The 23,348-nt window shown below is 65.2% G+C and overlaps 1 protein-coding gene and 1 long non-coding RNA gene across 34 annotated transcripts in view; one reads left to right on the top strand and one right to left on the bottom strand.

Annotated features, from left to right (window-relative positions):
- Window positions 1-19,775, top strand: part of TCF3 (transcription factor 3) — a 35,431-nt gene extending 15,656 nt beyond the window's left edge. For 2 of the 33 annotated variants that reach the window (XM_070622368.1, XM_070622372.1), the window contains 16 exons: window positions 2,954-3,027; window positions 3,226-3,304; window positions 5,328-5,395; window positions 6,482-6,614; window positions 7,378-7,427; window positions 8,638-8,740; window positions 8,814-8,983; window positions 9,109-9,241; window positions 9,672-9,730; window positions 9,838-9,916; window positions 10,781-10,854; window positions 11,090-11,248; window positions 11,332-11,455; window positions 14,527-14,659; window positions 18,566-18,792; window positions 19,033-19,775. In XM_070622368.1, coding sequence (XP_070478469.1) covers window positions 2,954-3,027; window positions 3,226-3,304; window positions 5,328-5,395; window positions 6,482-6,614; window positions 7,378-7,427; window positions 8,638-8,740; window positions 8,814-8,983; window positions 9,109-9,241; window positions 9,672-9,730; window positions 9,838-9,916; window positions 10,781-10,854; window positions 11,090-11,248; window positions 11,332-11,455; window positions 14,527-14,659; window positions 18,566-18,792; window positions 19,033-19,175 — 1,808 coding nt within the window. In that variant the 3' untranslated portion in view covers window positions 19,176-19,775. Of the gene's footprint in view, window positions 1-2,953; window positions 3,028-3,225; window positions 3,305-5,327; window positions 5,396-6,481; window positions 6,615-7,377; window positions 7,428-8,637; window positions 8,741-8,813; window positions 8,984-9,108; window positions 9,242-9,671; window positions 9,731-9,837; window positions 9,917-10,780; window positions 10,855-11,086; window positions 11,249-11,331; window positions 11,456-14,526; window positions 14,660-14,807; window positions 15,044-18,543; window positions 18,793-19,032 lie in introns of those variants that run through there. The other 31 variants (XM_070622367.1, XM_070622371.1, XR_011540675.1 and 28 more) reach the window with 30 other exon arrangements.
- On the bottom strand, window positions 19,618-23,278 carry LOC139083763 (uncharacterized). Its single transcript, XR_011540679.1, has 2 exons — window positions 22,306-23,278; window positions 19,618-22,194 (listed from the first exon to the last, which is right to left on the bottom strand). It is a non-coding gene; the product is annotated as an uncharacterized lncRNA (long non-coding RNA).
- Between the last annotated feature and the right edge of the window lie 70 nt (window positions 23,279-23,348).

Genomic DNA, 23,348 nt, shown 5'->3' with positions numbered 1-23,348 from the left:
AGGAAAGGTGAGCAGGTGTGGGGACCCCTGCTGGGGGTGGGGGCCAGGGTCTCCTCACATGTTGGGGGCGGGAGTCTGGTCTCTGCCGTGAGGGCGGTAGGGAGCCATGGCAGGGCTGAGAGGGAGCGAGCAGAGCTGGGTTTTGCTTCTGGAACCTCCATCTGGCTGCCTGGGGTGGAGTGTCCCCAGGAATCCTGGGAGGACAGTGCTGGAGGGACGTGGCCTGACCCCGGGGACGGAGGGCCCCCTGGGGCAGGCCGAGGGAGGGAGGGAAGGAGAGGGGGTTGCTCCCTGCTGCAGCCTGGGCCCCTGGGTGGGGGGCGCTTACAGAGCTGGGCTGCAGGCCAGGCTGACGACCCCCTGGTTGTGCCTGTGGGTCTTGGGAGGACGGCGGCCAGGGCTGTGCGGGGGGCCCATGCCCACCTGCGTTGTGCCCGTCCCGCCCCATAGCCCCGCTCCTGTCCGGGAGGCTGGCTTCTCTATGCAGAGGGACTGGCTCGGGGACTTGTCTTCTGTCCCAGGTCGGCCGACCTTCTCCATGAGGGGCCGGCCAGTCTCTGTGGCGGCTGACCTGTCCACCGCTGCAGCAGAAGCCACCGTGGACGGGGGTGGACAGGACGGGACGGGAAAAAGGGTGCGTGCGCATAAAACTGCATTTACTGGAGCAGCCAGGGGCCCGACTGGGCCAGCCCTGCGCAGAGGAGTCCGGCCCAGGACATGGGCCACTCAGTCCCAACACATGTGTGCAGCTGCCGAGCCCACTCCCTGTTTGATCAGACGGGGGCCAGCCCTCCGTGACACGGCGAGGGGGTGGCCCAGCCGGGAGCAGGGTTTGTTGGGAGCCAAATGCGCCCCCGCCCTGCTCTGGGCGTTCCTGGTCATCCCTGCAGCAGCCTGGGCTCCGGCCCCCAGGGCCCCAGGCGCCCCCCGCTCTGGCCGCAGCTCCCGGGCCAGCCGGGCTGGGTCTGAGCCCGGAGATCTTTCCAGGCGCCGTCCTGCCAGCAGTTCACCTCCAGCGTTTAAAAAGAAAAAAATCATCCGAAAACTACTGTCTGACAGCAACGTCTTATTTTATTAGTGTGTTTTAATTAGAACACGAACAAGGATGTGCTATGAATATTCATGACCGGCTTATTAAAATGCATAATTAATCGGTGAGGGGGTTAATAACAGTATTAATGGAAGTCAGGCGAGGGGCCGGCCCTATTTCTCTCATTTCTGGAAGGGGGTGACCGGGGCTGAGCGAGGGGGTTTCCAGAAAGGGCAGAGAGGGCTCGGTGGCCAGGAGCTCCCGGGGCCCATGCTTGGGGGGAGTCCCCGGGCCTTGGGGGGCTGTGGGTGTGGGAACAGCTCTCCCCGAGAGGTGCCCGGCTCTGGCCTTGGGACATGGCCTCCCTGCTCACTCTTATGGGGTCCCGGCGCCTCTGGGGCCACATTGTGGGTGCCCACTTGGGGTGTGGGGGCACCCAGAGCAGGGACAAGCTCATCTCAGGTGGGGGCTGCTCCAGAGGGGGAGGGGAGGACAGGCAAGTGGATGTAGAGGGAAACTGAGGCTCACGAGGTGCTGGCGCTTTGCCCAGGGTCACCCCTGCCTCAGCAGCCGCTCTCCTCCCCAGAGCCCCAGTGGGGCCAGGGCTTTGGGTGCAGCACCCCAAACCTGGGAGCAGATGCCGGATGGATTCCCGGAGACCGTGGGAGCCCCCTGCCTGGCCCCCACCCGCCGAGGCAGCGCCCCAGTCCCCCACCGTAATCACATTGGAAATTTTTGATTAGAAAACAAAATCTAAATGAGATATGAATATTCATTTGGCAGGGAGATTAATATGCATAATTATGTAAATTAGACAGCAATTAAACACCGATTCTCCTGGGGGAATGATTAACACAAAGGCCCCGAAATAGAAGGATGTAATTGGAAAGAAGTTTCTGGTACAGATGAGCAGGGGAGGCAGGAGGGCGAGTGAAGGGTCTGGCTGGGGCGCGTGGGGTCGGAAGGTGGGGGCCTGCCTGTAGAGATGGCTGGGCTGCACCCATCCCCGTCTCTGCCGCCCCAGCCTGGCTTGGGGGGGCCTTCAGACTCAGAGTGGCTGTGGACACCCCGGTTCTGCAAAGTAGAGTCTGTTTGTAATCCCATTTACAGAGGAGGGAAACTGAGGCACAGAGAGGGAGGGTCCCGGGGCTGCTCCCCTTCTGCTGGTCCAGGCCGTGTGCTCTGTGCCCCTCGGCCCCCCACGGATGGAGTCAAACGCCCCCAGCCCAGGAAGGGCCTAGGAGGGATTCTGGGCGGGGCCTGGGACAGTGTGTGGGGAGATAAGGACCCCACCCGGGTCCTCTCAGCTCACGGGTTAACGCCCGCTGCGCCTCGGGCCTCTGACTGCCCCTGGTGGGTGACGGGTTCAGTTCCAGCTAGAGGGGCCGGCAGCCTGTGCCTGGCGGGTACTGAGTGGCGGCTGCCGCTGCTGCTTCAACAAAGGGGTGGCCCCACGCCCCAAATTAACAGTGATGGGAGGGGGGAGACTCCCACCCTCCCAAGATCAGAGCTCATTGCTCAGCACCCATTCACCAGTGCCCTCGTGGGCCTGTATCGTGGGATCAGGAGAGACTGAGCCTGACACAGTTGCCCCAGCCCCCTCCGCCTGGTCACTGCGGGGGTGGGGCCTGGGGCTTTGATGGATGGCTAGGAGTTGGCTGGCAGAGGTAGCTGATGGAATCAGTTTTAGAGCTGCGGCGCTAGAGGCGTGCTCAGGGCCAGGGTGTCTGCGGTGCTTGCCGGTGGCAGTGGTGTCAGTATGGGCAGTGCCATGGCTGGGGGACGCCGGACAGACTCCAGGGCTGGGCTGGATCGGGGAGGGCCCGAGAAGGCTGCCGAGTCGAGCGAGGTGATGGGGACCGAAGCTGGCTTCGGAGCTGGGCAGGGCGGGGGTGACCTTCTCTCTCTCTTCCTGCCCCACAGGCCTCGAGGAGCGGCCCGGCTCGGGCTCCTGGGGCTCCAGCGACCAGAGCACGTCCTCCTTCGACCCCGGCCGGGTGAGGGGCTGCTGCGGGGCCAGGACGCGGGTCTTCCTTCTCCATGGGGGTGGGGCAAAAGGGGAAACCGAGGCTCGGAGTGGGGAGGGCAGACGCCGGCCTGGGCTGTGGGGCTCCGGGCTGAGGGACGCGGGTTCATGTGCTGCCCCCTGGCCGCGGAGTGGGTGCCCAGCGCCCCTCACTCTCGTCTCTCCGCAGACCTACAGCGAGGGCGCCCCCTTCGGCGAGCCCCCTGGAGGCCTCTCTTCGTCCACATTCCTGGGCCCTGGGCTCGGAGGTGAGTGTCTCCGGGGTGCGCCCGACCCTGGGCACATGGAGGGTGCGGTGGACGCGCAGGACCCCCCCGGTGCGTGCAGGCCCGCCGACGGCAGACGGACCTGGCCAGCGGGGACGCGCAGGAGTCCAGGCTCTGATGTTGGGGCCCAACCGGCTGTTGCCTGTGCCGTCCCCCCACTGGGTGACCACAGCGGCTCCGGGGTTGGGAGCGGCCGGGCCTTGGCGCTGGGGCTGTAAATGGGGGTCTCAGGCCCGTCCACCAGGAGTCGGCGGGAGCCGCTTCACAGCCACGTCGTCGGTGGCGGTCCCTAGGCCGCAGCACATTGGGGGTTCAGTGGAACCCAGGGGAGTGGACGGGCCACCTGTGGACCCTTGGCGGGACTCACTGACGGGGACACGGGGTCTGGAGGACTCTGGGGCCAGCCTTTGCCCCGGACCCCGAGGGGATGGCGCCTGCCGGGCATGGGACTGGACGCGCTTGGAGCCGTGTGGCCCAGGGTGGCCCTGCACCTGCCGCGAAACAGGTTCCCCTCACTGTTCCTTCCTCCTGCCTCTTCCTGACGCGGGCAGTTCCCACGGTGGCCTGGCCGGCAGGGTGCACAGGGCCCAGCTGTGTCCCAGGCCGCCACCTGGCCCTGCGGCCGAGCAATCTGGGGTGGGTGCGGGGAGCCCAGGCTGAGCCCGGCAGCCAGCGGGGAGGCGAGTGCCCTGTGCCCCAGGATGGGCCTGGCCTGTTCCTGTGCGGCCCCAGCCCCGTCTGGCGGTTTATTCCTTGCGGAGGGTCCTCATCCTGCCCTCACGCCCTGGTGTGTGGGCCTGGTGCATGGATTGGGCGCCTGCTGTATGTGCACAGGTCCCCTTCTAGAGCCTCAGCCTCCTCTCCCTGCACCCCTCATCCTTCCTCCCAGGAGACCCCTTTTTGGTGCCTGCTGTATGCACAGCAGCCCCATCTCACAGGGAGCCACTGCCCCGTCGGCGCTGTGCCCACGCCGCCCCGGGAGGGAGGAGGTGTGGGCGTCGCCTCCGTTCACTTGCTGGCCTGCTGGCCGTTCACTGGCTGGACGCCCCCTGGCCTCCGGGCCTCTGTTTGTTCATCCCTAAACAGGCCCAGTGCCACCTGCTCCGAGGGGTCACGGAGGTCAGGCTGGAGGGCACAGCCAGTGGGCGCCTCTTCCCCATCCCCCCCACCCCCCTCCCCCAGCAGCATTTGCTCCAGGAGTCTGGTCAGAATTATCATTCTTCTAAAGTAAATTACAGGTTTTTTCCCCATTAGTTTGAGAACAGTTCAAATCAGTCGGCAGAGTGTTCTCGTTCTTTGCTCACAGCAGGGCTGGTCATGGTCCACCTGCAGTCCACGTTAGTGCCCAGCCTAAGCCAGAAACAGACTTAAATGGCTCAGGTCCTGATTGATCCAGGGACCTGCTTCAGGCAAGGCTGGATCCAGGCATCCGTGCAGCCCTGGGAGTCCACCCACACCAGCTGTTCTCTCGGTCAGGCTGTTACCCTCAGAGCCCCAGGCCTCATCTGTCCACACGGGGAAAAGGCCCCTTCTCCCCAGGTTTCTTGAATCAATCTCCCCAGGGATGTCACGTGCTCGTTCACAAGCCAAGCACTGGCTGGGAGCTGGGGGTGGCACCGGGAGCCTGGGTGCTGAACCGTGCAGGCACCAGGCACCCCAGTCTGTCCCCTGGGAGCCCCCACCCTGGGGAGGTGACACCTCACGACCTTGAACAGAGGAAACCAAGGCTTGCGAAGGGCACTGGGGCCCGACTCAGTGCTCTTGCCCCTCAGGGACGGGACGTGACGTCAGGGGGCCCTCGTGGGTTTGCAGAGTTCTCTGAGGGTCATCTTGGGACAGCGTCCCCCAGGCTGATGGGGAGACCAGCTTCCCACCATGGTTTTCTGGGTGTTGTGCACTTATGGAGCACCTGCTGTATACGGGCATGTTCCCTGCACTGGGTCAGCCCCTCGGGACACACCATCCCTGGGGTCAGCTCCCAGTGATCCTCTCTCCTCCCTCCCAGGCAAGAGCGGTGAGCGGAGTGCGTACACCGCCTTCGGGAGAGACGCGGGTGTTGGTGGCTTGACTCAGGTGAGGCCCACGTCTGCGGGGCGGGGGCACCGGTGGGCCTGTTGGTGTGCTCAGTCTGTGGAGCCCGGAGAATGGAGGGGGCGGCGCAGGTGGGGAGCCTGGGGGGCCTTGACCCCTTCCCCCCGTATACTCCCCCCATAGGTTTTAGTTCTAAACAAGCTCATCACGGTCTGTCCCCCGCCCCTTGACCTGCAGCAGGCTCTCTAGTCGGCCCAGCGCTGGTCACTCTCCAGCAGCAGCTGAAATAGGGCTGGACCGTGGGCCAGGCCGGGCCCTCTGGGTGTGGACGGGGAGGAAGCAAGAGGTGGGGAATACCTGGGGCCGCCGTGCGCAGCTGGAGGGGCTCCAAGAGACGCCCGCCCACCCCCAAGTGGCACACGGGGAAACTGAGGCCATCCCGGCAGCTGCCTGCCCTCCCAGGGAGCTCGCCCCACAGGCTGCCAGCCCGGGCAGGACTCGCACCACGGCCCCCTGTGCGGCCGACAGGAGCGGTGGTGGCCACCGCGGTCCCAGCATGGCCTCCTGTCCCGGTCACTCCCTGGGCCTTTCCCCTGATGCCCGAGGCCTTCCCTCGTGTCCCAACCTGCAACCCCCAGGTCTCGCGGTGCGCTAGGCCTTGTCCCAGGTGGCGCCGCCTGTGTGCACGCTGTGCCCAAGCCAGGGCAGCAGCAGACGCAGCTATTGGGCTCCAGCTGAGTACCAGGCCCTGGGCCACGGGCGGAACTCACAGGGCCCTGTCCGTCCTTGAGCCATGGGCATACAGACGGGAGATGGGGGTTGGGAACGGCAGAGCCAGGGCTGGACCCCGCCTGGTCCTGAGGGCGGAAAGCCCATCTCACGCTGCCCCAGGCAGTTCCTGACCCCGGTGTGCCCGAGCCCGCCACTTCTCTCCCCTTTGTGACAGCAGCAGTGTGGCCACGATGCTGTCTGCAGAAACGCAGCCCCAGAGGGCAGAGGGGCTCCCGCGAGGGCCACTGTCACCCCACATGGTCCCTGCGGCCTCCTTTTGCATGAGGTGTTTCTTTAACCGAAATTGTCTGGGGCTGGATGGCAGCCCGGCCTCCTGACGCCTCCCTCTCCTCCTAGGCCGGCTTCCTGCCCGGCGAGCTGGCCCTCAGCAGCCCCGGGCCGCTGTCACCCTCGGGCATCAAGGGCGCCTCCCAGTATTACTCCTCCTACCCCGGGCACACTCGGCGGAGAGCCGCGGATGGTGGCCTTGGTGAGTGGGGCAGCCGGGGCCGGGGGACGCTGGGGAGATGGCGGGGGACCCGGGCGAGGAGTGAGTGCAAGCGGAGCCATTGGTCACTGGGCAGCAGCCGTGGACACTGCTCTCTGCTCCGGGGAGGACACTGCAGCTGGGGGTCCCGCGTGGGTTCTCGCGGGCCGTTGGTGCCCGACCTCGTCTGTGTCTGAGGACACCTCCGCGCTGTCGGTCCCCGTCCCACGGGCTGCAGGAAGCTCTGCACACGCGTGTTGTCTCTGTGAGCTCACCCTTCACGGCCAGCATCTGAGCTCTGTGCCTGGCACCACTTTAGACAGCAAGTCACCCCCAGAGCTTAGAGAAGGGATCCTGGCCTCCAGCCTGAGCTGGCGTCTGAAGGCTGCGCGTAGGCTGGTCCCACCCCAGCTGGGCGCATGCGCAAAACCCAGGGAGAAGGGGTCGGGGCCCCAGCTGTCAGCTAGTGGGGGTCTGCACAGCGAGGACCACCGTCCAGGGAGCCGGGGTGGGCGGCTCCATTCTGAGTCCTCGCACCCTGCCTGGGGTGCCCGCACACCCTCAGAGCCAGGCTGCTGGGTCACGGGTCAGTGATTCTGTCCAAAGGAGAGTCCCAGGGTCCTTCTCCAAGGTGCAGGGTGGGGCTGTCTCCTGGCCACCCCCCCGTGACAGGCACGTCCCCGGGGCTGTGGAGGGCCCCCCACACCCCTGGCAGCCGGGGCAGGAACCAGGCCAGACGTGGTGCTCTCTGCTCTCGCTCTGACAGACTCGCAGCCCAAGAAAGTCCGAAAGGTGCCGCCGGGCCTCCCGTCCTCGGTGAGTCGGGGGACGGGGTGGGCACCCCACAGGCCAGCGCCTCTCCTGTCCCCAGGCTCAAGGGCCCTCCCCACCCAAGGCCACCCAGCACGTCAGTGGGACACTGGCCACATGTGTGGGTCTGCATGTGGGCGGGCTCCTTGTGGGTTCTGACCCCGAACCCCATGGGCTCGGCTGGACTGGGCCTCAAGGCCGCAGCCCGACCTCCGAGGGGTGGGGCTTATTCCTGGGGTCTATCCTGGATGCCTGTCGCTTTAGGAGAAGAGCATTTCTTGTGTCCGAGGCTTTGGAAAGGGCGTGGATGGGGGTCCCGGGGGTCGGTTCAGAAGGGCCCTGCCCTATCCGCCCTGGTCGTGCCACCCTGAGTCCCCGCCCTGCTGCCTGGCGGTTGGCGGGGTGCCAGGTGCACAGACGGCGCAGGGCCCTCAGCGGCCTGCAGGGTGGGCTCCCTCGACGTCCTCACATCGGGAGGAAGGCAGTTTGCTGGTTCCCCAGCAGGGCCGCCCCCGGCCTCTCTGTCTGGCCCCGCGCTGGCCCCAGGCTCAGGGTTTGCCGCAGAGGCTGCCGTGCTGCTAGGAGGCACAGTCAGGTGCAGGCTGTTCTAAGACAGGACTGTATCGTGGATCCCTGTTTTTCACACCCCCGCCCCCACGCTGGTTTCCTGGTACCCCTGCCCTCGGCACGTGTGCCCTGCCTTCTCTCCACGGCCAGGGCAGGCGCCACCAGTCGACCCCAGCGTTTTCCCGCTGGGCCCGGCCGCGGTTCCAAGCAGCACCAGTCTATCAGAGTCAGTACTGATGTTGGACCCCATCCATCCCACTGTCCTGGGGCGGTCAGGCCGCAGTATCAACCCAGGGCCTGGCGTCTGAGGCCCCAGGGTCTTGTGTGACCCGGGCTGGGGCCCCGGGAGGTTCTAGTGCTGGGGGTTTCCCAGCTGGGCTTTGACAAGTCAGTAGGCGTTTGCTGGATTAAGGAGGGAAAAGGTGTCCTGGGCAGGGCCTCCAGTCCACGAAGGCCGGGGTTGAGGGTGGGAAAGAAGAGTGGAAGGAGATGGCAGTGCCCCCAGGGCATCGAACGCTGACAAGGGGCTGTCTTGGGGGAAACATTGGCACACCACGGGGAGACGGGGAGGTGGGTGGACAGCTGCCCAGGCGGAGGGCAAGGCCGGGGCAGGGGCCTCTCCCACCTGACCGTGCTCGCCTGCCTGCAGGTGTACCCCCCCAGCTCAGGTGACGACTACGGCAGGGACGCCACCGCCTACCCGTCCGCCAAGACCCCCGGCAGCGCCTACCCTGCCCCCTTCTATGTGGCAGGTGCGTGGGGCTCGCCTGGGACAGCGGGGCAGGGCCTGGGCCCCCTCGCCCCTCACCGTTCCCCTCTCTGCAGATGGCAGCCTGCACCCCTCGGCCGAGCTCTGGAGCGCCCCCGGCCAGGCCGGCTTCGGGCCCATGCTGAGCGGCAGCTCGTCCCCCCTGCCCCTCCCGCCGGGCGGGGGCGGCTCTGTGGGCGGCACTGGCAGCGGCGGGTTTGGCGGCCTGCACCAGCACGAGCGCCTGGTAAGCTCTGGGGCGCAGGGTGAGGGCGGCCCCGTCTGATGCCCTCCCACCCCCTCTGGCGCCCTCCCGCCCCTTCTGATGCCCTCCCACCACGTCTGACGCCCTCCCGCCCCGTCCGCTCACAGGGCTACCAGCTGCACGGAGCGGAGGTGAATGGCGGGCTCCCGGCTGTGTCCACCTTCTCCTCGGCCCCCACGGCTGCCTACGGCAGCGTTTCCAGCCACACACCCCCCGTCAGTGGGGCTGACAGCCTCATGGGTATGCGCCCTCCACCCCACCCCGATCCCACCTTCCGAGCTGGAGACTAGGGCGGGCGCAGAAGTGTTTAGTGGCGGCAGGGGGTGGGGGGTGGCCGGGAGCTACCCTGTTACTCACACCCGCACACGTGCTCCGGCTCCTCGGACCCCCTCCCAGAAATCTGGAAGCAGCTCTTTGAGGAGAGTGTCCCCATTTTACATCTGGAGAAACTGAGGCCCAGAGACGGGACTCGATCACTCAGGGCCTCACAGCGTGGCCTCCATGGAGGCAGGTGGTGGGACGTCAGGCAGCAACCAGAGCAAAATTGGGGGCGTGTGTGGGGGGCAGCCGGGCACAGAAGGGGGCTCCCCCTCAGCCGGGGATGCAGGCCAGGCCCAGTGCTGCGGGCGCTCCCTCCCGGAGGCTGGGCCTCACGTCTCTGCACCCACAGGCTCCCGCGGGACCACGGCCAGCAGCTCCGGGGACGCCCTCGGGAAGGCGCTGGCCTCGGTGAGGCATGGGCATAGCGGGTGGTGGGGGTGGCCGGGCTGGCAGCCCCAGGAGGTGGGCCCTTGACCAGCCACCCCGTGGCCTGTCTCTCCTCGTCCCCACTGCAGATCTACTCCCCGGATCACTCAAGCAATAACTTCTCATCCAGCCCCTCGACCCCTGTGGGCTCCCCCCAGGGCCTGGCAGGTCTGTGCAGGGTGCTGGGGGCGGGGGGGGGCGGGCGGCGAGCTGGACAGACCAGCCGCCTCAGAGCGTGTGTTCCCATGGGCATCCGGGAAGGCTCCCTGGAGGAGGGGGCCTCCAAGCCAGTGCTCTTACGTCACTGCGCCGGCAAAGGCCAGGAGGCAGGAGGTGGTGGTCTGTACTGTGTCAGCATGGGGGGCTGGGGACCCAGTGGGGTCAGGGCTTCAGGCTTGGCTCTGGCGCAGACTCCAAACGGCATATGTTGGCGTGTGTCCACCCCACGTGTGTTAGTCAGGCACCGACTCTATGTCTTGTATGCTGGGCCGAGGGGCCCCGGCCCCTGTCGCCACGAGGGTGGGCCCAGCATCAGCTGGGGACGTGAGCCGCGGGTCTCTGGAAGGCGGGGTGGTGGCATTATAAGGCTAGTAGACCCGGCTCTGGCCTCTGTGGTCCTCACAGCAGGCGACTGCCCTGCGGGACCGGGAGGAGCCAGCCCTGCTCTGCGCTCCTCGTCTAGCTGAGCCGCCTTCCCCACGGGAAAGGAGGGGTCAGGTCCTGCAGATGGGGAAACAGGCTCAGAGACAGGAACCTGCCTGGTGGGTTCGCACCCTGGCCCAGCGAGAAGCTAGATTTAAACGTGAGCCCGAGACCCCAGGGGTCCGTGGTGGGCCTGCGAGCCTCCAGCACTGAGCCTGACTCCGGTCCCTGCCATCAGTCTGTGGGTGTGGCGCCCCTGTGTGGCCATCTGGGCATCGCGGGCTGGCAGTGGGCTCCCTGCCCAGCGGTCCTGGTTCCGGCCTCCCTCCCGCGGTCAGGCCAGGAGGATGCGCTGCCCCAGCCCCCACCTCACGCCTCCTCTCCCTGCAGGGACGTCACAGTGGCCCCGAGCAGGAGCCCCCGGTGCCTTATCGCCCAGCTACGATGGGGGTCTCCACAGCCTGGTGAGCCTCCTGCCCGGCGCGGGGGTGGGGGGCTGCTTGTGGGTGTGCTGGTGGGGCGGGGGCGGAATTTGCAGTAGGATGCAGGCTGCTTGGACAAGAATAAACTTAGTTGATGTGTTGGGAACGAGGTCTGGAGCTGGGGGTGGTCAGAGCTGCGGCCGTGACCAGCGAAGGCGCGCGGGGCTGCCTGGGGTCCCAGCGACCCAGACCCCTCACACCCATCCCCCCGCAGCAGAGCAAAATGGAGGACCACCTGGACGAGGCCATCCACGTGCTGCGTAGCCACGCTGTGGGCACGGCAGGCGACGTGCACGGGCTGCTGCCTGGCCATGGGGCGCTGGCCCCGGGCTTCACCGGCCCCGTCATGCCGCTGGGCGGGCGGCACGCCGGCCTGGTGAGAGCGGGCAGGGCGGCCAGGCAGCCAGCGGGTGGGTGGGCACGGGGGCCGGGCAAACCTGACCGCCTCCCTATCCACAGGTCGGAGGCGGCCCCTCAGAGGACGGCCCGGCGGGCAGCGGTAGCCTCCTGCACAGCCACGTGGCCCTCCCCGGCCAGCCGGGCGCCCTCCCCGACCTCTCCCGGCCGCCTGACTCCTACAGCGGTAAGCCCCAGCCTGGCCTGGCCCGGGTGGCCTGCACAAGGGTACCCCGCACCCCAGCTCTGTGGGTGGGACCCACTGGTGGTGGGCAGCTCCCAACCGAGCTACGTCCCTCCTTGGAAAAAGGGGACACAGAGGGCTTATCACCGGGGGTCTGAGGACCACCAGGTGGCCCCGAGCATCTGCTCTCTGCCTGGCACAGGGCTGGGGCTTGGACCCCATGCTGCCTGCCAGCCCCTCACGGTGGCCCACGGGCTCAGGATTGTCCCACCCCCGTTTCCAGTTGAGGAAACTGAGGCAGAGGAGAAGGCAAGAAGCTCCACCGGGACCAGGTGCCCAGGATCCCAGCCGGGGGTGGGGGAGCGGTGTCTGCCTTGGTGGGAGCCGGCAGGTGCGGTCCCCATCAGAGGCACCTGCAGGGAGGCCCGAGAGGCCGGCAGGGTCACCGGTGGGTCAGCATCTTTCGAAAGGGAAGTGGGGCCCAGCACTCTGGGCGCAGCCTCAGAGCAAGCGAGGCTGTGGTTTGTGGTGGCCCCTGCTCTGAGTTCACCCGACACCCGTGTATTTAGTATCAGCCGTATCTGAGGTGTTTCTAGGCACTGGGATAAAATAGGGAATGAGAGAGAGCCCCTCGCTGGGGGGTGACGTTCTGGTCGGGGAGACAGGGGGCTGGGGAGAGATTGCAGGGGGTCTTGTAGTTTTAAAGTTGAGGGGGCAAGATTGTGGCATCTCAGCAGAGCCAGGGATGAGCGAATGCAGGCAGGCACCTGAGGGTGCGGCCATGCAAAGGCCCTGGGGCAGGAGCAGGCCGAGTGTGTTGGACGGGCAGCGAGGAGGCCCATGTGGCTAGAAGAGGGAGTGAGGGGGAGGAGTGGGAAGAGCGGGGGCAGGGAGGGGACAGGGCATGTCATACGGGCCTGGGGTGCCTTTGGGAGGACTTGGCTTGTCCCCCGAGGGAGGGAGGCCTGGAGGGCTGCAGGCGGAGGAGGGGGACCCAGGGGAAGGGATGAGCTGGTCCAGGGAGGCGATGCCGGGGGTCGGCCTGGGCAGGGCTGCAGAGGGGTGAGCAGTGGGTGGGTTCCTGGTAGTGTGAAGGCGGAGCCCATGGATTTGCAGATGTGGCGGCAGCGGTGGGATTCGGGTCCGGAATTCAGAGTGACGTCCAGCGTCACTGGCCCATGGTGGACTTCAGAGCCAGGACCCTGCACGGGGTCACTGGGAGGAGCAGAGCTCGGTCCCGAGCATCGGGCTGGGGTCGGGACAGGCGGCCGTGGGAGGCGGAGGAGGCGGGACTGTGTGGGACGCCGGGGTGAGGACCCAGGTGGGGTCAGGCTGACCGGGGCAGGGTCGGGGGGTTTGGGACATCACCATCCGGGGGAGCAGAGGATTGGCAGTGGCAAGTGGGGGGTGAGGTCAAGAGAGGGTACCTCTCAAGACCGAAGAGGGCATGGTGCGTTTGAGGGGGGCCCTTGGCGAGCAGGACGCTGTCCGCCTGGCAGGAGGCCTTCGAGGGGGGAGGCAGCAGGGGGAGGGCTCCCGTGCCCACTGGGGCCCGGGACCTGAATCTCACAGTGGCCAGTCCCACGGGCCATCAACCCTACCCTGCTCCAGCGGGCAGACCGAGGCCCAGAGAGGGTGCGGGAACTCCCTGCAGGGCAGTGGCTGAGCTGGGCTGCCACCCACCCCCCCCCCCCCCCGTCACCTTCATGAAAGATATTGCACGTCACGTGACAGTAACAGGACACGTGTGTGTGACAACGCTGCCTAAACGTCCAGCACCCCAGGGACCCACCACATGACCCACATTAGGGCAGCTTCTCTCGTGCCTCCGTGTCCCCCTGCACCCCAAAACCAGCCTCAGTTCAGAGTCAATGCTTCCTTGTGTTTCTCAATGTCAACGCATTGTAGGGTTCTCACCTGGGGACAGTGGGTGACGTCTGGGGACATCTGTGGTTGTCACACTGGGGGTGCTCCTGGCATCCAGTGGGGGGGGGCCAGGGATGCTGCTCAACCCCCCACAGTGCTCAGGGTGGCCCCCCAGACAGTGATCCGGCCCCAATGTCCAGTGCCAGGGGGACGCTGTGCTGTCATATCCCAGGATCCCCTCCCTTCCTCCCCCTCACCGCTGGAGGACTGGCCGGCGCTTTGCTGACTGCGTCTCCGCGAGGTTGGGGTCCGCGTAGCCGCGCCGTCAGCCTCGTTCTCTGTCATCATGGCTCCAGGGCTCCGTTATAGCCCACGTCCCGCTGTGTCGTCTTCCCACCTGTCTGCTGGCTCGCGCTGGCTTTGGGTCCCCTGCGCTGCGTGTCAGGTCCTTTCCCACTCTGCTGTCTTGCTGGCTGCCTTCTGGAACATTCCGTAATGTATCTTCTGGGGCACACGTGCCAAAGTCTCTCGAGTGTGGTTCCCAGTTGTGGGATTTCCGGGTGCGCATGTGCCTGCCCTGTCCAGGGAATGCCCGGGCGTTTCCCAAAGAGGCCGTGCCTCACGGGCCGTCAGGAGCGTCAGGCCCCTCGATCTTGCCGAATCCAGGCGGGAGATGGGTGCGCTGGGCCCTGACTCACGGTCCGTGACCTCCGGAACAAGGAGGTGGAGCCGCCCGCCGCACCTGCTCCCCTGCTGAACCTCCCGTTCGGGTCCCTGCTTCCCTGCCGGCTGCCCGTCCTCTGCTCCACCGTCTGGGGGAGCGCCCGACGTCCTCTGGGCCCCGTCCTCTTGGTTTATATGTGATGCACGTCTTCTGTCCTGGCGTGTCTTTATCCCGGCAATCAGAAATTCTCGATTTCAGTGGAGTCAGGTTGGCGATTCCTTTTCTTCCTGTGAGAGCAGCTCTTTAGCATTCTAAGCCGCGGTTCCCTGCCGTGAGCCACAGTGAGATTTCCACGGTCCTCCTGAAGGTCGCATTTCACCTGTTGCATCTCAGACCTCAGTCTGTCTGGCGTGAGGCAGGGATCCTGGTTTCGTTTTTGGCAGCGGAAGGCCCGGCTGTCCCAGGAGAGCTCGTTCCCCTCCCACGAGTGGCTGGTCGGGGGCCCTGGTGGCCGGCCCGGCCCCTCACCCAGGCCCTGTTGCAGGGCTCGGGCGCACGGGTGCCACCTCGGCCGGTGACATCAAGCGGGAAGCGAAGGAGGACGAGGAGAACGCGTCGGTCGCCGACCCCTCAGAGGAGGACAAGAAGGAGCTGAAGCCTCCCCGGACCCGGACCAGGTGCCGGCCCCTCCCCCCCCCCCGCCCCCACCAGGACACATACGCACACGCACGCGCGCACACGCACACATGGCGCCCACCTGCGAGGCCGTTGGCGGGCCGCCCCGTGCCCCCGCTCACTGTCTCCCTCTGGCCCCCGGCCCCGTAGCCCGGACGAGGACGAGGACGACCTTCTCCCCCCAGAGCAGAAGGCTGAGCGGGAGAAGGAGCGCCGGGTGGCCAATAATGCGCGGGAGCGGCTGCGGGTCCGAGACATCAATGAGGCTTTTAAGGAGCTGGGGCGCATGTGCCAGCTGCACCTCAACAGTGAGAAGCCCCAGACCAAACTGCTCATCCTGCACCAGGCCGTGTCGGTCATCCTGAACCTGGAGCAGCAGGTGCGAGGTCAGTGGGGGTGCTGCGCCCTCCCCGCTGCCCGCGCCGCGGCCTGGATGGCCTCCCCTCCTGCTGTGACCTCCCCACGGTCACCACTGTCCTCCCCCTGCTGTCACCACCGTCCTTCCCACTGTCACCACCGTCCTTCCCATTGTCACCACTGTCCTCCCCACAGTGTCACCATCGTCCTCCCCTCGCTGTCACCCTTCTCCCCTGCTGTCACCACCGTCCTTCCCACTGTCACCACCATCCTCCCCCCGCTGTCACCACCGTTCTTCCCACTGTCACCACCATCCTCCCCGCACTGTCACCACCATCCTCCTCCCTGTCACCACCGTCCTCCTCGCTGTCACCAGCATCCTCCCATTGCTGTCACCACCATCCTGTCACAACTGTCCTCACTGTCACCACCATCCTCCCCGTTGTCACTACCATCCTTCCCACGTCACCACCGTCCTCACTGTCACCACCGTCCTACCCCCACGGTCACCGCTGTCCTCCCCCCACTGTCACCACCGTCCTCCTCACTGTCACCACCATCCTCCCCTCCTGTCACCACCGTCCTCCCCCTGCAGTCATCACCGTCCTCCCCGTCACCACCGTCCTCCCCGTGCAGTCATCACCGTCCTCCCTCCTCTGTCACCACTGTCCTCCCCCCACTGTCACCACCATCCTTCCCTCACTGTCACCACCGTCCTCCCCCTGCAGTCATTACCGTCCTCCCTCCTCTGTCACCACCGTCCTCCCCTGTCACCACTGTCCTCCCCGCTGTGACCCTCCCCCCTGTGGTGACCGTCTCTCTGCTGTGGCTGTCCTTTCTGCATTGACTTTTTTTCCTGCATTGACACCCCGCACCCCGTGGCCCACTGGCCCTCCGCCCGGCCCCAGTGTCCCTCCTGGAATGGGAGGACAAAACTCTGGATTCCTTGGCCTGCAGACCTGGGCACCTTGGCTCAGAGCAGTGTCCCCAGACCCCAGGGACCCCCGCCCGCCCAGTCCTTCCTTCTCAGGAGGCTCATCGCCGGGCTGCAGAGGCCAGTGCCCCCCGGGCCCTTGCGCCCATCACTGTTGCTCTGAGTGGATACCCGCGGGCCCTTGAGTGCATCCTTGTCACCTCCAGGGGGCTCATGCCCCGCTTCGGGGCTGGGTGGGGGTCCGGAGAGGCCCCGGGACTCGCCCCCGCTGCTTCCTTAACGCCCCCTCCTGCGCCCGTTAACCTCTTCTCTCCTGCAGCGCTGTCGCTTGGACGGGAGCTGGGGCCCGGCCTGCCCGCCGCTGTCCCTCAGCTCGAGTTTCTGCGTCTGCACGGCCGCGGGCCTTGTGCAGTGTCCCCACGCCCGCCTCTCTGTTCTGCCTCTTGCGCTTCGCCCCTCCCCCACACCCCCAGCCGAGTCTCCTCCGCTCCCACCGGCAGCCCCTCCTCACCTCGCACTTGCTGCCCGCCCGGCACCCGCACGCCGGGGCTGCAGCCTCGCAGCCTCCCCGCCCCCGAGCCCCCGTCAGGACTTGAGGGAAGGGAGGAGGCGAGGCTTGCGCCAGGCTCCAGGCCCCACTGTCAGTTTGGTCTGTGCGCTTGTCCTGGGCTCCAGGCCGTGCCGCCACCCGGCTGTCTTCACTCGGGCCTGAGGGCAGCAGCCGCCGGGCCACAGGCACCAGATGGGGCCCGGGGGTCCGACCAGAGGCAGGTGCCCGGCTCCTCAGCTTCCAGGGGTCCCCGCGTCTCAGGCCTCCACCCGGGCTCGTTTCATCTCTGCCACAGCCCCGGCACGGTGGGCGTCCCATTGTGATCGGCCCCGTCCTCCCCAGGAAACAGGCAGAGAGCAAAGTCACTTGTCCGTGGCCACCCGGCAACACCACTGCTGAGCCCAGTCGGGGTTAGGAGCTGGCGGGCAGGGGCGCAGGTGTCTGAGCACCAGGTCCAGACCCCTGCCTGTGTGAAGGGCTCGCTAGTGTCCAGTAGATTGGACCCGCCACCGGGGTCACTCGCCATAGAGATAAGGAACCGGAGTCCCGGAGCTCGGGAGGCACCGGCCAGAGTCAGGCCCACAGGCAGGGTGCACGGCAGCCGCTCCAGGCCCCGTCCTCGGGCCAGCAAAGCCCAGTGTGGGGCAGACATCGCTGAGACCCCTGGGGGTAGGCTGGTTGGCTCCTTGTGGGACTCTGAGTGTCCTGGCCCCCCCAGCCCCAGAGGTCTCCCCGTCCTGGGCTCTGGGGACCCAGGCCGCTGTCTGCTGAGTCTGTCTTCGCGGCCTCTTCACCCAGGGCAAATCAGGCCAGGCCCAGCTCCCCCTCCTCCAGCACGCACAGCTCTGAGCAGGAAGGTCGTCCTCCCGGGAGGGGGCCAGGTCCCCCACCCTCCTGGCCCGTCCTGGGGCGCGTGGAGTGGCCAGGGGTGCGCCCGGCTCCTTGTAGACTCCCAGGTTGGGGAATCATGGCCCTGCATCCATCCCCAGAAAACATCCCAGGAACACCGAGGCCCTGGCCTCCCTGAGACACCATCACACAGCCTCGCCGAGAGCAGGTCCAGGGGCACACACGCAGGCACACCCGAGCCCTTTGCTCCAGAACGCGTGCCCTGTGCACCCAGAGGAGCATGTGGTTGTGGACGTGAGCTCACATGCTAGCACGTGCACCCACTCACACAGACCACACCCTGACAAAGACCACCCACCCAGACAGACCACACACCCACACAGACCACACACCTGCACCGACCACGCACCTGAACCCGCACAGTCCGCACACCTGCACCCGCACAGTCCGCACACCTGAACCCGCACAGTCCACACACCTGCACAGACCACACACCTGCACCTGCACAGACCACACACCTGCACCCGCACAGACCACACACCTGCACAGTCCACACACCTGAACCCGCACAGTCCACACACCTGCACCTGCACAGACCACACACCCGCACAGATCACACACCTGCACAGACCACACACCTGCACCCGCACAGACCACACACCTGCACAGTCCACACACCTGCACCCGCACAGACCACACACCTGCACAGTCCACACACCTGCACCCGCACAGACCACACACCTGCACAGTCCACACACCTGCACCCGCACAGACCACACACCTGCACAGTCCTCACACCTGCACCCGCACAGACCACACACCTGCAGGGTCCACACACCTGCACCCGCACAGACCACACTCACCTGCACAGTCCACACACCTGCACCCGCACAGTCCACACACCTGCACCCGCACAGACCACACACCTGCACCTGCACAGACCACGCACCTGCACCTGCACAGACCACGCACCTGCACCCGCACAGTCCATACACCTGCACGGACCACACACCTGCACCTGCACAGACCATGCACCTGCACCTGCACAGACCACGCACCTGCACCCGCATAGTCCATACACCTGCATAGACCATGCACTTGCACAGACCACACACCTGCACCCGCACACACTCACAGCGAGTCGGTGCCCCGTCCACAGCCCTGGCCCCACCCCCGCCCCCGCGTGTCACTAACAGAGGCCCCGGTGCTGTGACCCAGCAGTACAGAGGAGGTGCTGTCCCTGGAGGAGAAAGACCTGAGGGACCGGGAGAGGCGCATGGCCAATAACGCGCGGGAGCGGGTGCGCGTGCGGGACATTAACGAGGCCTTCCGGGAGCTGGGGCGCATGTGCCAGCTGCACCTCAAGTCGGACAAGGCGCAGACCAAACTGCTGATCCTGCAGCAGGCCGTGCAGGTCATCCTGGGCCTGGAGCAGCAGGTGCGAGGTAGGCTCCCGGCCGCCCCGCCCCCCCGCCCCCGCAGACGCCGGGCGCTCTGCCCACGTCTCCGCGGGGGACTCAGACTGACGCCCCCGAACCCCCGATCTGTGGCTCACAGCTCCCCTCCGGGGAGGGGACAAGCCGAGAAAAGGAGGCCACGCGTGCCCCCACTCGCCCCCTGGAGCCCTGCCCGCCGTGCTCGCCCTCTCGGGGGACCCTCTCCCACAGTGCTCTCCCCTCCCCCAGAGCGTAACCTGAACCCCAAAGCCGCCTGCCTGAAGCGACGGGAAGAGGAGAAGGTGTCGGGCGTGGTGGGAGACCCCCAGATGGTCCTGTCGGCCGCCCACCCAGGCCTGAGCGAGGCCCACAACCCCGCCGGGCACATGTGACAGGGACGCCGCCGAGGGACGAGTGCCCGACCTCGGTGCAGCCCGGGGCGCTCCCGCCGGGCGCCGGTCTCCATCCTCGGCGGGGGCCGGCCGGTGCGCTCCTCGCGCGCATGCGCAGCGTCGCGCCGACACCCACCCGGGAGGCTACGAGCACGGGGACCCCGGCGGGGACGCGGGTCCCGGAGACTGTGTCCCGGCCCCGCCACCCAGGACGGGCCGCGAGGAGCGTTTGTTTGTCTTTTTTTTTTTGGAAACGAAGTCGGACAACAAGCAAGGAATACACACGTTATCAGAAAAGAAAATGCCTTAAGTATGGATGGGGAGGAGCCGGAGCGTGTCACTCGCCCGAGGGAGATGCGTGCAGACCTGGCTTGCTCTGAAGCCACCAGCAAATTGTGCCTACGCCTGATATTTTTTTTAAGGAAAATAAAAAGAACATTAGTTATAAGATTTTTTTTTTTATTAACGTAGAAGAAAATTAGCAAGGAGGATGCCTTTGGTCTCTCGGTTTTTTGTTTTTGTTTTTGTTTTTTTAGCTTTTTTTGCATATGTTTTGTAAGCAAAGAATTTTTTTGTATAAAAGTCTCGTCTCTTGCTGTTTCTGCTGCTGTTTCTAGAACTGGGCGTTGCATTTCATGATCAACCAGATTATTAAAAGTTGTATTAAAAGACCCAATGCAAACCTGAGGTGCACCCCTCCCCCAGGAGCCACTGGCCGCAGGACGGGGATGGCCAGTGTGGGGTGGTTGTCCTGATTTGGCTGGGTGTCAAGTGTTGGTCAGCCTTGCCCCATGCTCCACTCCCTCGAAAAGGGGGACACCCCGGCCTCTGGGTGGTGGCACCTGCAGGGAGCTCGCGGCCCTTGTCCTCCGGAAGCAGCATTGGTCCCCCAGGCCCCTGCGCACAGCCCCACAGCCCCACAGCCCCACAGCCCTCCCCGGGACCCCAGGCTGCTCTCAGGCCTCTCCAGCACGCGGGATCTCATTGGGATCAATGCTCCAGGGCATGGGGACCGCACCCCGGGAGCACGGTGCCGGGGGGCCTCCCCAGACACCCTGTCTTTCAGTCCTCTGACCTGGGGGCCCCAACCCCTTCTCTGAACTCCCGCGGAGGGGCTGCAGCTCGGGGCCAGCATGGAGACCCCCCAGCCACAGGCACCAGGAGGCCACCCTGGGGTGGATGGAGCAGGGAGAAGGTATGGGGTCCCCACCCAGAAAGGCCCCAGAGCTGCACACCTGCCCGACGTCCCCTAAGAGGGTGGCCCCGTGTGCACCGTGTCCTGGGCCTCCCCAAGCCCCCCTCTGGCCTGACGTGTCACTGGGGACCGGTGCGTCCCGGCTTTGAAATGGGAAGGCCTGCCTCGTGGCGTCCTGGGCAAACCGGGACTGTTGGTCACTCGAGCGTGGGTCTCGGCTTCCTTCCCCTTACTCCCCTGCCCCCGGCCCCGGAGGCCTCATGGACCCCCAGGGTGGCCATGTCCACCCCACCCCGGGCATCTTCCCCAAGACCCCCACCCTTACTCCCCGACTACCGGGGCTGCCTGACCCCCACGACTGGAAGGCCTCGAGGCCAGCACAGGCGGGCCATCCAGGCTTGGGGCCGGGGCCACCTCCTGACCCTGAGATCACCTGGTCCTCCCTGAGGTCTGACCCCCCACCCCCTCCGGTTGGTCAGGGGACAGTGAGGAGCCATCAACTTGCAGGGGAGTCTCGGTGACTCCCTGGTCTCTGTGGGTCTTGGCTCTCTCGGGGAGCCTGCCTCAGTTTCCCTCTTACTCTGCTGGTCCCACCTGTAGGTCCAGACGGGTAGGGGGGATCCTCTGCGTCCCCCGAGGCCACTGACTTGAGCTGTGTGTCACAGACGTAATTCAAATTATATACAAAAGGATTGACCCGGCCCTGGGGAGGGAGGGCCACAGTTAGGGGAAAATCGTGCTCTGAGTGCCTCGAGATAACCAATTTCCCAAAACCAAAAAATTTTTTTGAAGAAAAATAATTTGGGGCCGGCCCAGTGGCTAAGCAGTTATGTTCACATGTTCTGCTTCTCGGCAGCTCGGGGTTCGCTGGTTCAGATCTTGGGTGTGGATATGGCACCGCTTGGCAAAAACCGTGCTGTGGTAGGCATCTCACATATAAAGCAGAGGAAGATGGGCACGGATGTGAGCTCAGGGCCAGTCTTCCTCAGCAAAAAGAGGAGGATTGGCAGCAGTTAGCTCAGGGCTAATCTTCCTCAAAAAAAAAACCCCAATAAAGTTGTAAAAATTTAGAAAGAAAAGAACCCATCAATGGATGGATGGATACAGGCAACATATCCGTACACACACTGGAACATGATGCAGCCGTGAAGAGGAGCGAGGCCCTGACACAGCCACACGTGGACGGACCTGAACACACAACGCTCAGGGAGAGAAGCAGACACAGAAGGATACATGGCGTGTGGCCCCATTGACGTGAAACATCCAGAACAGGCAGATCCACAGACAGGGAGCGGGCTCGTGGGGGCCAGGGGCTGGGGAGGCGGTGGGGGAGACTGCTGATGGGATGGGGTTTCCAATTGGGGTGATGAGAATGTTCTGGAATGAGAGAGAGGTAAATGGTTGCACCACCTTGTGAATGCACTAAATGCCGCTGAACTGTACACTTTAAAATGGCTAATTGCATGTTATGTGAAGTTCTCATCAAAAAAAACAAGAAAAGGAGCTGGTTTCCCCCCGAGGGCCAGAGGGGAACCCCACAGGGAATCCAGGAGGCCTGGCCAAGGGCCAGCGGGCTGTGAGGGGGCTCTGCAGTTCTTGCTTATCCACCATCACTTCTGCTCACAGAATCCTGGTCTTTCTTTTCTGGGGACCCGCCCCTCCTCCAATTTCAGCCCACATCCTCGTATGAGAGGGGCTGACTCTGCCCCGTTTCCACAGCAGGCTAATGAGAACCAGCCTTGGGGCATTTTCTGCGACGATTGAGAAAGGTGCTGTCGTCCTGCAAGGGCTGCTGGGATGTCAACCCAGAGTCGCCAGGTGCTTCTGCTCAGAGAGTGAGGGTGACACAGAGAATGAGAGATGAAGAGAGAGAGAGATTAGTAATGACAGTGATAGACTCCTGGATCCAGCTGTGCCTGAACCCATCCGACATACCATAAAACGTCCTTCTTTTCTCTTCAGCCAGCTCCTGTTGTTTATCACTTGAAACAAAAGCATTCTGCCTCCTGAGCTGAAGTACACTAAGCAGAAGGAGCAAGGAGGCAGGGCTTCAGGAACCGCTGGATCCAGGACCTGCAGCCCCATGACCTCTATGCCCATCTCTGCTCATCTTTTCAAGCTGCTTTATTCTCTTTCTCTCTGGTCTCTCTCAACAATCTTCATGACGGCCACGACCTCCTCTAAGTTGCCATCAAGGACAGAGGCATATTCAGGTCTTCTGATCCCAAGATCAAAAACCCTAGGACAACTGGAAAGACGGAGAAATAACGGCCAACCCAGCAGCCGTGAGCACCCTAGTGCCCAGACTGTGGTCTCTAAATACTATTTGTGGCACCCACCGCCAGTCCGTGGGCAGGTTGCAACCTGCAGCCCCCCGCGAACCGAGCGTGGAGGGCGCTGGGGAGCGCATCCCGGGAAGACGGCCCCACGGTGTCTGGTCCTTCCCTCCAGGCCTGCACTCAACGCGGGGCGCCCCAGAGGCGGGCACTGCAGAAGGGGGCCCCGAGCAAGCCTGGGGCGGCGGACAGCGGACACCGAGGGGGACCCGGGGTCGCGGAGGCCCAGCAGCGGAAGGGGGAGGCCCGGATGCTCGCAGCGCGGGGCGCCTGCCTCCCTCTGCTGCCAGAACCGAAAACCGGCCAACAATGCGACAGGGCCTCCAGGCAACAGACGACAAAGGATGAGCAAGGGGACGGCTCGGGGGTCCCCCTGGTGGCGAGTCAGCGACGACCCGTGACTCCTCCAAAAGGGGGTTCAGATCGCACCCCTCCCCTCCTCTGAGCGACTCTGGCGGGTCCCTGCACTCTTTGCCTTGTTTGTTTAATCGTGAATAACACGCTGGCACGTGGCAAGAATACAGTCACCAGCCGGATGTCGCGGGCCGTGCCCAGCTGGGTACCACTCTGAGCGCCTGAGTGCAGACGCAGCCCGCATCCCGAGTCACGTGGCCAGAAAGCCCCGCCTCCCGGGCCAGCCCA

The sequence above is a fragment of the Equus przewalskii genome, chromosome 6 (genome assembly GCF_037783145.1).
Source record: "Equus przewalskii isolate Varuska chromosome 6, EquPr2, whole genome shotgun sequence".
NCBI classification, from domain to species: domain Eukaryota; kingdom Metazoa; phylum Chordata; class Mammalia; order Perissodactyla; family Equidae; genus Equus; species Equus przewalskii.
The sequence above is the reverse complement of the archived record's forward strand: the minus strand, read 5'-3'. Positions and strand labels throughout refer to the sequence as shown.